The 13,729-nt window shown below is 31.8% G+C and overlaps 1 protein-coding gene across 3 annotated transcripts in view; it reads right to left on the bottom strand.

Annotated features, from left to right (window-relative positions):
- The window catches only part of LOC108906494 (b(0,+)-type amino acid transporter 1), a 142,453-nt gene that overhangs the window by 2,169 nt on the left and 126,555 nt on the right, over nt 1–13,729 (bottom strand). For all 3 annotated transcript variants that reach the window (XM_018709773.1, XM_018709774.1, XM_018709772.2), the window contains exons 6-9: nt 9,433–9,577; nt 7,895–8,219; nt 1,697–1,846; nt 695–863 (exon numbers count right to left, since the gene is read on the bottom strand). In XM_018709773.1, coding sequence (XP_018565289.1) covers nt 695–863; nt 1,697–1,846; nt 7,895–8,219; nt 9,433–9,577 — 789 coding nt within the window. The remainder of the gene's footprint in view (nt 1–694; nt 864–1,696; nt 1,847–7,894; nt 8,220–9,432; nt 9,578–13,729) is intronic.

The raw sequence follows: 13,729 nt of genomic DNA, 5'->3' as shown, positions 1-13,729 counted from the left end.
ATAGTCAGGGAATTTTAAAAATATTCATGAAAGTCAGGAAATTTGATGTTTGCAACTGGAAATTTTGTGAAAGCCGGCCCTGGGTTCTTGAAAGAGAAAACTATTTGTGGATTTGAAACCTTTATAAGAAGTTGTTAGGGTATAAAAAAGATTATGGTGTCCAGTCGAGAAAAAATTTAATGCATAAACACCAATTAGTATGTAAAAATGAACTATAAGTGACCTGGGTTTTTTTATAAGTCAGGGAATTCTTTATTACTTTTGAACTATGAACCCTGTTATAAAATGTCTCATTTCAAATATAAAATATTTATTCACTTCTGTTTAAACCAGATAAGTATATTCCCAATCTGATAATGCAAAATTTCCCAACAAACATCTATCTACAGTACATATATTTTTGTTAACAAATAATAAATCAAATTAGAGAAATCAAACAAATAGTTCATTTTATACGGTAGGTAAAAGGGAAAAATTGTAAAATTTTAGTTCCATATTGAACTTTATTTTTAGAATACAAAAGTTTCTTGTTCTAGCAGCGCCACCTATAAGTAAGTACAAAGAGACAACAAATACTTAAGAAATAACAAATGGTACACTCTATATAGAACGATTTACTATTTTCTCAAATAATTAAGATAAAAAGATTTCAGTAGATAAAATAATATGGGATTAATATTCTTGACTAACTTACCCATGAAAGGTATGCGTAATTTGTAATAAACGAATGGAACATAGAACACCATTCCTCCCAGGATAAAGAAAGTGGCATACAGGTACTCAATTGTAGGCTTATCTAAAATAGGGCCTATTATCAGGTATACAGAGATCACTAATACCAAATAAGGAATGATTATCGGCACCTGAAAACATTGACATTTTCACCCAATTAAAAATATGGAAAGAACTGTTGCTATAATTAAATAATGGGTACAAGTATGTTATGCTTGTGCATTTTCGAAACTATGAAAAGAGAGGCACTACAGTTTACTTAAATTTATGTAATTTACGTTTAAAACATGTTTTACATTTACCAATTTTTTATTTCAAGTATATTGTTTAAGAAGCTATTACATTTGTGACACCATTTTACAAGTTACAATAAATTGGCCAATTTTTATAATATAAAAATTTATTATAATGGAAAACTGCAAAGCATAATAGAAATAACTCATGCTAGACCAAGGTAATTGTAATAATATATATGTATATGTAATATGTGTAGATTCCCGAAATATATGTATAAAATAAAAATAAATATCAAATTCAAGGTATATAAAATAAATATGATTGCCCCTATTGAAAAAGCGCCACAAGAATTTCAAGAACCGGCTTATAAATTCACTCCAATTTCTTAACCAATTTCTTGATTAATCAGAAATTGGTAAATGTAAGTTTTAATGGTTTACACAATATTTACTTAAGATAAAAACACGAATGAGATATTACTGGTGCCAGATTCGTGTTGATATTTGACGTGATGATAAAATTCTTTAAAATAAAAATAGTTTTGGCTTGTGCTACTACTATATGTAACTGCTCTACCAAATTTTCTATAAAATTAGTGTTAACTATGCTAGTGAAATGATATTCATCTTAAAAGTACTTATTCTGTATAACCATATTACCGAACCTTAAGATCTGAAACAAGAAGTTTATGAAATTTGCGTTTTTTGTTTCACGACGTTCAACCTACCTTGTAGGGCCTGGGGTAGTTAGGTTTAGTGTATCGCATCACAATTAGAGCAACCATGGAGCCTCCATAGAAAATCCAGGCGGTAAAGCTGAAGAAATCGATCAGTGAATTTATAGTTCCATACATTACCATAGCGCCGGCAATTAATGACTAAAATGGAAAAACAGTTCTATTGAGATAAAATATCCAATTTCCAATGTATAATGATTAATAATGATGAGTAGTGAAACTGAATAATATGAAAGAAATATTTATCATATAATATGTTTACCTTTTTTATGGTCTTGAAGATATCCGGTTAAAGGATACAACTTTCAAAAAAATAGTAGTTGAATCAGAGAAAATCTGATTGCCTTGTTTTAGTTCCAACATTCCTTAAAAAATCTTTAGAAAATTTTTTTGTTCAAATCTTGCAAATAAATATTAATTTGATATGGATTAAACTAAGATCAATCAAAGAATGATTGTTAGTAATTATTCTGAGAGGAACAATAAACAATTACTTAATAATATTTCATTGTAAAGTGTGGAAAATATATGGAAATGTAATGTAATTTCTTTTATATTCAGTTCAATTTTCAAAGAAATTTAGAAAATTTTAAATAATACTTATTATGAATATTCTAATTAAATTACAAATTACAAACATTAAATACTTAAAATTAGACAAGGCGAAAACCTCGCATTCGTGGGAGAAATTTTCCGACTCCATTTTTTTGCATATTCAGATTCGTGAGATGTTCCATAACATGAATCAAAATGATGCCGGCCGGAAATCTGGTGCCCATTTGTTTAAACAAATTCTAAAAATTGTTTTTTTCACTCCGGAAATTTTATTTTAGGGTTTTTGGCACATTATAAATAGTGATGTAACGAATATCCGCATTCGCATTCGCGTTCGCGAATATTCGTTTAATTTATGATATTCGCATTCGCATTTGCAAATATCTTTGAATATTTTGCGAATATGAACGTGAAAGAAAAATACAGAATGTGAAAACAATATCAGGTAAATTAAACAAAGAAGTTAAGAAATAACTAACAACAGTCTAACTAGTGATGGGAGGTTTCGAGTGAAAAATCGAGTGGTACTCGATTATTGAGATCACTCGAGATATCTCGAGATGTTTACTCCCACCACTCGAGTGATTATTATCCTACGGTTGCACCTCAAAATGTTAGTGCATACTGCAAATAGTCGGTGATGGCGTAACCTTTTTTTTAGAATAAAACGAAAAAGTTAGGTTTTGAAGTGCGTGAGCTTTTTTTTTTAGCTACGCTTATAAGTTATATATGACTAATACAAACATATTTGTGCGCCGCTGGGATGAAAATGACCAATATCTCGTATCTCGAGTGATCACTCGATTATTAGAAGTACTCGATTACCGATAACTCGATTATCAAAATTGGTCGATTATGCCCATCACTAAGTCTAACCTCACAACTCACAAACTCATCTGACAAAATTCCAATCATACAAAAATACCGTTCTACCAACTTAACAACGCTAATTTCTTTAGCCTCTAGCGCCGCGCCGCTGTCACCGGAAATATTATGTGCGTCGCGCGCGGCATATTTTGAATCATAGATAAACGGCGCTAGATTTAAAAACTGAATATTCGTATTCGCATTCGCAAATGTCAACAACAGATGTTCGCATTCGCATTCGCGAAATTTGGCATTCGTTACATCCTAATTATAAACAAGGAAGTTCCCATGCACTATGCATCTAGAATTGATAGTTTTGAAGTTATAAACAATTTAAGTTGCTAAAATTGCGAAAATGACGATTTTCAACGGCCGATTTCACGGTTAAAAATTGTTATTTTTGATGTTGCCAGGTATCTAAATTAAAGTTTAAACATCACCCTACAAGATGTTGAAGAGTTTTTGGGACTCGCATTATTCTAATCTAAAGCCTTGTTTTTTAATTGTTAATAAGGCGCTATGAGTCGCGCGCGCGCCTCTCATACGCGGACTCGCTATTTCGTCTAGCGGCTTCAGCTTACATGTTCTTTGAATTTAGCATTCTAAGTACTATTATTACTCATAAAATAATGTAAAAATTGATTATTTAAATTTCATAATTCATAGATAGAGTGCAGAAAAAAAATAAAAGGGCAATAATAGTATCAAATACATTTTATTTTTATTAAAGAACATTTATTTAATACTGCATATTATTATTATCACATATTTACTCAATCATAAGAATTCTCACACTCAGTGCCGGATTAACCATGAGGCGCATGAGGCGTGCGCTTCAGGGCCCGGTGGTCTCAAGGGCCCGCTCGCCAGGCCCGGATCCAGAGGGGGTGGCGATGTGGCGATCGCCACCCCCAAAGCACAACATTTTTTAAAGATTTTCCATTTCTCCAAACGACAACAGGCAGTTAGTCGATATTAATGCAAGTCCCCCTTCCTAACCTACACCTTACGTCATCAAAAAAATAACAACAACAACAACAATAATAAAAATAATAATAATAATGATAAAGAAGTGCTTTGCGCCACCCCCAAAACCAGTCTCTGGATCCGGGCCTGCCGCTCGCACCCTACCACCGGTCCGTCAAGAAATTTTACTCTTTTTAACTAATCTATAGAGACAAGTTTTTCAGTATCCTACACTTTGATTCCTTATTTTAAATGATTGGCCTGCCACTCCTCATCCTCGCCAATTTTTGATTTGCCCAGGCTCTACTAACTGAATTTTGTGTATATTTTAAGAGTTTATATCTTTGCTTTCATTGTTTTGTTTTTGTTGATTGTTTTTCTTGTTTCGTAGTTTAATAATAAAAATTAAAAAAAAAATGTTATTATGTATTTTTCCTTAACGTTAACATTTGTGATTCTGATTTTCCTACCAAGTGAAAATTTAAAAAACAAAAAAATTACGAAACCGTAGTTACATACCTACGCGTTTGCGGCTCATATTGTCTCATGACGAAACTACCTGCATACTTCGTTAATTTGATTGCACAGCCACACACAAAAAAAGTTACTGTTATCTGTAGTATGTTTACCTTTTGATCACGAATCCGGTGTCAGAATTGAGTTATCACATCTCAGGAATTTCCTAACCTCAAAAAATAGGTGAAATTTAGCAAAAATTCACGAAAAAGTGCTAGGAAAAATACAAAATATTCAAATGTCCATTTATATGGTTAAAACACCGCCGAACGTGAATCCGCGGTCAAAATTTATGGTTCTTTTTCTAACATAAAAAAAACAGGTCAATTAAGTTCAGATTTTCAAAAAAATAACAGATTCACGCCAAAATACGGGGGTTTTCGGAGTCGCTGATCACGGATCCGAGGTCAATTTTGCAAAATTCAAGGCGGATCCAAGATGGTCGACCAAATTTTTCAAAAAATAACCCATTAGCGTTAAATTTGGAATACGGGGGTTTTCATAGAGGGGCCGTCAAACCCTTGCGCTTCAGGGCCTAAGACACTGTTAATCCGGCTCTGCTCACACTGTTCTATGTTACAACCACATAAAGGTACACAAGTGACACAGTTTTTCATACAAGAACAAGCTTTAGTCTTACAGTTTTTTTGTACATTTACATTGTTTAACTAAGTCTTTGTGTAATGGATCTTGGGAAATGATAATAAGCTGAAGCCGCTAGACGAAATGGCGAATTCGCGTATGAGAGAGGCGCGCGCGTGGCTCATAACGCTTTATTAACAATTAAAAAACAAGGTTTTAGAATAATGCCAGTCTCAAAAACTCTTCAGCATCTTGTAGGGCGATGTTTAACTTTAATTTAGGAACTTTTTTGTTTATAATGTGCCAAAAAACCGGAATGAGAAAACCAATTTTTATAATTTGTTTAAAAAAAGTTTGTTACACAAATGGGCACCAGATTTCCGGCTGGCATCATCTTGACTCATGCTAAGGAACATCTCACGAATCTGAATATGCAAAAAAATCGAGTCGGAAAATTTCTCCCACGAATGCGAGGTTTTCGCCTTGTCTGAATCAAAAGATAAGGTATACCTAATAATAATCTCATTAAAAAAAAATTGTTTCTGTAATACTTGTAACAAATTATTGATAATGTAATGTCGTCTAGTTTTTTTTTCATTAAACTTTATGAACCAGTAGATTATCAAAAAATAATGATAGTTTGTTCGATAGCCTGATTCACATAAGAATGCCCATCATGGAAGTCTCGAGAACAGTATCAGGTTCAAAATTGGTTAAACTACAAAAATTACGGATTAATAAGCACTCTTGAACTAAGTGTTTTCTCTATAGCTTTAGTAATGATAAATAAAATTTGTGCCAAATAGATATCAGCATGTTTTAAGTTATTTTTTAATATACAGGGTTCTCCATTTGTCTTAGATTTAATTGTACTTAATTTTTTCTAAAGGAATACGTTAAATATTGAATTTTTTAATTTCCCATTAAATTTAAAGCCTACGCTGATGAATAAATATTGAGTCTCATCATATCGATGTTATTTGATAGGGGGACACCTATACAGGGTGATTCACAACGTATCTAAAAAGAATTGGGAACAGATGCATCATGAGAAATGGATTATAGTTTCCGAGAAAAATATTATTGAAGTTGTGGTATTTTCAACTCTCATATCGCTGGACTACAGTGGTCTCTAGCGTCATTCGCATTAACGGCTGTGCGCAATGTGCTCTCTCTCCACATGGTCTCAGACGATTCCAAACACTGAAATCCGATTTTAGTATTAACGTTTTTGCGATAGTGTTTACATTAGTTTTTCAAGTGCAAAAATGGCTTACGTGTATAGTAATTCGGAATTGATGGATATCATTTTAATTTATGGTGAAACAAGACAACATTTATTTTATGGTGAAGCACGTCAATATTTGTTTAGTTCGTAGAAACTGGATAAGTAGGGGCCAAAAATGTTTACACGTCGGTGGACAAAATTTGGAACAGTTGTAACATCAGGTAATAATTATTCATTAAAACCACAAATTAATTTTATTGATTAAAATAACAAAAACGGCAAAAACAGTTGAATTCGGTGATATAAATTAGGCATTATAATAAAATTTTATTTATTTCTTTCCTTAGAAAAGAAATTCTTTCAATTTTTTTTCCGTTTTTTTTTTCGCTGTGCTGGTCGATGACTGTATGCTTTGTCTTGCGTGAGCCCAGGTTTTACAGTGGACCAGTTTCTAGTACCGTGCAGAAATGAATTTCTATTAAATATTTTAATTAATTATGAAGCATTTTTTATTAAAACATTTTATTTGGCAATGAACAGATTTATAAAACGAGATTTAAATAATAATTTTTTGTACTTTGTCAGTGACATATAAATAAGGCTGTCAGAGAGAGACGCAATTGAATGTCGTGCCAAGCGGGTCAACCGAGACTTGAGTAAGCCTCAATGTTTTTTACGTTCACGTCAAGTTAGTATACTGTTGATTTTTTATCGTGCGTGATTAATTCCTATCCATTGGTGTATGTGGTGGTGTATTGTAGACAATTTAATTTGTTGCTTTTTAATAAATAATGCGTACTCCTACGTTCCGCGGCTAAGTTTTAACAACCTTACATATAAATATCCCTATTTTTTGCAACTAAAAAGCCAAAAATTCTGAAACATTTTAGCTATAGAATTGTGTGTCAGGGAAATACTTGTATTACGAAACTACAAATTTTTAAATAAACCTTTTACACCCTGTATCATGAAAACTAAATATTTTTCGAATAGAGTAGATATATACATGTAAGAAACTATCATTATTTTTTTGAAAATTCTCAACTGATGAAAAAAATCTAGTCCCTCCCTGTATATTTCCAGACAAAATTATCACACCAGTTTAATTGAATATATAAAACAAAAGTTTCTTAATGAACTAGAATCTAAATAGTGAAAGGAGACAATGTGCTTAATTTAATTGACCTAATTTTGAATCGGATAGAATATATATCAAATTTTATTTCCATAAAATTTACATGAATTTAATATTTTTTTCCAAGAATGTATTATTTAAAAAAATGTTAAATTCTAATAAAGATACATACAAGTGTTTCCCAAATTGTTTTCTTAGCATCCATAATCCTTTTCGAAAATATATCTGACGTTGAGAGAGTCCAATAATGAAGAGCAAAGGTCTGGATTTTATTTGTTTCATTTATTTTCTTATTTTTATTTTATGTAGGTATGTATGTATTAGTAATAGAAATACTCACGTGAAATATCAGTCCGGGTGCTGGAGTGTATCTACGGATATGCACGTAGGACAAAATATCCAGTAGATGGCCTTCTCGACTCGCAGCAAAACACAGCCTACCAGCTGCGAACAGTGTTCCATTGGCTGCACCAAACGTGGAAATGGTAACAGATAGCGGCATCAACCATGCCATCACTCCCAAAACCCGATTTCCAAATGTTACGGCAACAGCTTCGGTGGTCATCATTTCCATTGGTGACATTACTGTTAGATAGGACACGTTGATCAAAGCGTAGCATATGGTCACTAGTGGAATACCAATTGCAATACTACGTGGCAGGTTTCTAAACGGAAAGATGAAGAATTTAATGTACAACAAATTAAATTTACTTCTATCAAAAAATGTGCTGTCAGTGTGTAACAAAAGGCAGGAATACTGAATGTGAAATACTTCTCTCAGTTTTTTTTCAAACATTATTGAGCAGCCACCAATTTTTTTTAGAATTTCCTCTATTTTTTCCTGTTTCTATGTTTTTTTACCCATTATAATATTTTTCTATCTTTCTATATAGGAAAAAATGATATAATGCTTTGACATAGGACACCATATATATTATTATATTATTTGGATAGAATGTTTTTAGGATTCCAGTTATATGCATAAGGTTTGATAGTTGTACGTAATAGTAATTTTTTTAAACTTAAAAATATGAAGGTTAAGGTTGGACGACATTTAGTTTTATCTCCTGAACAGAATGATTATGTACATTTCATGTACTCCCAAGAATAAGCTAATGGTGTTCAATTTGAACATGTTTTATAATTATTGTCAATTCATTTTCTAGTGTTTTGTTATAACGTTATACCTTCTATTGACTTTTTTTTTGAAACAGAACCAACCTACTTTATTCTTAGAAAAAAAAGGTTTCTGGGAAATATCACATGATAGGTAGGTAACAGGTTAATCACTCAAACAAGTTATGTCGAATTCTGATGAAGAAATTGGATGTTACCGTTTAAAAAAATGATCATGTCGTAGCTGAAAACAGTTGAACATAAAATTTAACAATGCATAATAGTTCTCAAAAAACATGAAGATTAACATGTCTTGGCATTTTTTGCATTTGTTTCATTGCCAATGTTCCATATTTTTGTCAAACACTATATGTACTTAACAGTTAATTTTAAAAATTTGGTCTTTCGAAAGGTGTATTTTTTCCTTTCTGGAATATATTCTCTACAAACACTGAATTACAGGTTGTCCCTTATTAATGTGACTACCAAACTTCTACAGAGTGTTCGTTGGTTTAAGTTAACACATAAATTTACTAACTTGGGGCCAATTCTTTTTGTTTACGAAGATATAACAGTTTGAAGATAATCCATCGAAAATGATCGTTTTTATATTCCTTAAATTAGTTGAATTAGTTCAATAATTGGTATAATTTGATTTTTTTTTAATTTGGCCAAGGAACAATCTGCCGAAATTTGATAAAGGGACGCCTTATAGAGTTATAATAATATAACTACTTATAAATTGAAATATTTAATACATACTTGGAGGGATTTTTTATTTCTTCCGTAACGTAGTTCAAGTTATTCCATCCATCATAGGCCCACAAACCAGTATAGAAAGCTGTCGCTATATTGCCTACCGAAAATTGAGTATTTTTAAAGGGTTCTTTCAAATGCTGAGTATTCCCTGTAATTTGAATAAAGAAATATAAAAGACTGACCTTTTAACAATTTGTTAATATATTTGATACATTTTTTATATTTGTAATTGAATCAATAAACTGCTAACAAAAATTTGAAGTTTGGACATATGCAACAAAGTTAATGATGTAATCAATTTTTAGTGCTCCTTTTGAATTTGAATTAATTTATTGTTTTCACGATTAGCGGAAAAATGATCGAATTGGGTAAATAAAATACGAGATTTTACTCTTCAATTGGTATGATGAGAATGGTGACATTAGCGAATACAGTCGTTATTTTTTAATATACCCTGATAATTATGTATGTATTCTATTACAATTCTAAGTTATAAAACTATTTAAGGGTAGACTTGACGCATATTGTAAATTATTAGAGATATACAGGGTGGCTCGAATTACAATCTATAGCACCCACCATCCACAGGGCGTCCATTTTAGGTTTGAACGTCCCAGGGATATTATAGACATCCAGGGTATATCCAACAGTTCCTAATATACCTCCGCTGGACGTCCATTTAAATCCGCTAAAATAAAATAAGAACAAAAATGTTGGAACATTCAATTCAACTTGAAAATTTTCAAAAACATCTTGTAGGCTATAAAAAAATTAAAAATTAGTCCAAATCCACAATGGTATGTGTATTTATTAACTTTGCTTCAAGTTTATTACTTGCTAAACAAATTTAAATTAAAATTTCGCTGTAAATCTTTGGCGAACTGTCTACTCTCATGTCCAATAATAACGCCATTCCTGTTGGTTGTGTGTAGTGTTAGACTGGGAAGTAGTAAGTTTGAACGTTGAAGCGAAACAGCTGACTTCCCTAGTCGTCTTGAATTTTGCAATTGATTTCAAAATCATAGTGCAACTTTATTAACAAAGTGCTATGTTTTTTTAGTGGTACTGACATTTTAAATAGGTAGGTAGGTACTATACTATACTATTTGAAAAGCAATCAGCCACTAGATATATGTACTACAAACTAAATAATTAATTGAATATAATACTAAAAACTCATATTCAATTATAAAACATAGTGAAAACGTTAATAATAAACAATATTAAAAATACCAAATTGTAATAACATAATGTTCGAAAACAATTATTGTCATTATACATTTGTTTTTAATAACAAATCCTACATAATACTTGTTAATATTTAAAATGTAAAAAAATATCTTATTCATTCATGTGTTTAGGTAAAAAGATGTGTATTTTCCTTATCTTTCACTAGGCTGCTGTAAAAAGCTAGGTTAATGACCGAATAATACGATAGGTCAAGATTCACTCTCGATAAACCTTTGTGGGACAGCGATCAGCAGCGGTCTGAAAAGCAGTTTAAATAATGATTAGAAAATATTTTTTTCAGTGTGAATATATGCATTTAAATTTTTTTTTAATCGTGTATTCGTATTCTACCCACCCTCTCTCTCTACCTCTTTTTTTAAAATTAATGACTGAATTACCCTGTATATAAATATTAAATGAATGTGATAGCTATTAAATGTATGACAATTTTTAATAAACATGCTACACTATATCTGCCTTTGCAGCATAAATGATGATACACGGGTATACCGGTACAAAATGCTGTAAACAAACTTTGAAGTAAATGTCATGTATTGACATTATTGATTGAATTTTTGTGTGATTTAGTTAGTGTATGTGAAAGATTTGTAAAAACTAAATATGGTGCAATCGTGTTCTGAAATAAATTGCGTAGAGACGTTTAAGTGGAGAAAAAATTAAATTTCATAGGTAGGAAAGAAGTTATGACGGTACTAACATGTTTATACTTTTTGCATCTTTCTGAAAAGACTGACCAAATAGAGTTGTCTCTGATGACAACAAATTAGATTAAATTATTTCCCCAATCCTCAAAATAAAATGTCATTTTAACATCAAACCGAATATAAGGAAAAGTTTTAACTGAAATGTGCTTATAATGTGCTCCAGCAAAAATTCTCTTCAAATATGTTGAACGAAGAAAGCATCGACATATAGTAGGATCGTATTCCATGCAAAGTAGAGCAAAAAGTTGTCGGTCTTTTATCAAAGGAAAATCGTGTCATCATTTTTAGGAGGCGTAAGATAAATCATTTCAAATTTAAAATGAAATTCATTGTAAAATCTGAAATACCGCTGCATACGCACTGTGTTCTGGTAGTAGCTGTAGTCGCCCAGGTGCATCGAGTGTACGAACTGGTCGGTTATACGTCAAATACTAACCTGGCGAGCTTTGCCGTCAATTAGAGAGCGCTTCCAAAAAACAAGTAAACAACAGTGGCGCGTACAGAGGTAAAATGGAGTACATATGTGGAATTTAGGAAACAAATTGGATTTATAATAAATTACATTTAAAATAAATAATTTATGAGAATAAAGGAATTTTTTTAGGAACAAGGGTGCCAGACCTGAACTGATCCCCTCGTCCCTTCATAATGTATAAAGAAATTATTCAATTTGTAAAACCCTTAAAAGAGTACTTCATTGGTTCCCTTGACAGGCAATGATTTATTACTTTGCATCGAATATGATCCTACTATAGTTTCAATTTATGCAGTTCTGCATAGAAAGAAAATATGAAATATTTGAAACAAACTATAAAGAAGGCATTATAAAAACTATTTGGAATATTATAGCTAAAACAATTCAAATATTGTACTGTAATTAGGACAGTAATATACTAAACCCTTTTACATACCTACACTACTGGAAAAAATGAACATTTTTTTTTGACTTTTAGTCTATATTATTTTTATAATGTCTTTGAATACGGCCCAACAGAAAAAAAGGGTAACGAATCGAGTATAGCTAGCTGATTGGTTGAATTAAATGTAGCGCGTTGCAGTCGAAATTCTGTGAACGAAGCTTATGCCCTTACTAGCTCCATCTCTCTCGCACACGTCTGAGCGATTGCCGTTTATATAGGTAAAATGACAGTTGGGCGAGTCCAGTAGTTTATTATAAGGTCTATGCGTCACGTGACAACACTGACAACGCGTGACATCCCGAATATGTTTCTTAAGCTTCTATATGGATCTTAGTACATATTGTAAAATCAACAAAAATTTTGATGATTTTATTGTTGATTTTATAACATTAAAATTAAAAATTAAATAAATAACTCCCAATCTGAAGTATTTCTAAAACAATTAACTACGAAACACCCGGTATAAATAGGTAAAATTAATTAGGAATTTTAATGGCATTAAACAAATGTTAAATCCATTAGTATACAAAAATTATTCGCACTGAAAGAGCTTTTACGAAGCAATCATTGTAACGTAATCAACTTTTATCATTAATCAGCGATCTGCGACGGAGGATAGGGTCAATATCACGATCATACGAATGGTTTCTTCTGATTAGCAATTCATTGCAAAATTATTACGTCAGCAGGGACATGTTCAATTAAAGTCATTCGTCTCTCACGGCAATTAGTATACGGTTTCTGGACAATTGCATGCATAAGTGTTCGCCTCTTGAGCTTGATAAAGATAATCGATTCGGAGTGTTCGTCAAGGGAAACTTTTATATTCGACACAAGGACGTTCAAGGACGTAAAGGGGTCTGCGTCTGAAAGAACTGCTAACGAAGCCGTAAATTCTAAGGGTATTTGGATATTATGGAAATGAACGTAGCATCTCATGTTATAAAAATATTAGTGTGATTCGTTCGTAGAATTTAGTACCTGATAAAAAGGAAAATAAATTTGGACTAAATTTGAAGATGATGCAGGTATTCCGGCAGAGTCTATATTTAGCTCCACAGAAGTAAAAAGTAGGTACTCATTAATATATGATCTTACATTTGATTTAAAAAAATCTGCAATATGTAGATACTATCTGGTATAATCTAGATGCAGATATTTTACGGCAATTTAAAGATACCAAACAATCATAAATACATATTCTATTATTACCTCTCAGATGTTTACTTTTTATTAATGTATTTAGCTAATTCAAAGAAATCCCATCAAATGAGGTCAAACAACATTCCTCGATACCAGAAATCTAGGTATGCAAAAGATATCCAAACTCACAGACAAGATTGCTAACTGCTGGTAGTCTTTCCGATCTCAACTGAAGAACCAAGAGAATGGCAGTATGTACCAGGTCCGATCGCTGACGCAGCA

This window comes from Anoplophora glabripennis, unplaced genomic scaffold (genome assembly GCF_000390285.2).
Source record: "Anoplophora glabripennis isolate ALB-LARVAE unplaced genomic scaffold, Agla_2.0 scaffold192, whole genome shotgun sequence".
Classification (NCBI taxonomy): Eukaryota; Metazoa; Arthropoda; class Insecta; order Coleoptera; family Cerambycidae; genus Anoplophora; species Anoplophora glabripennis.
This window is presented reverse-complemented; position numbering and strand designations above follow the sequence as displayed.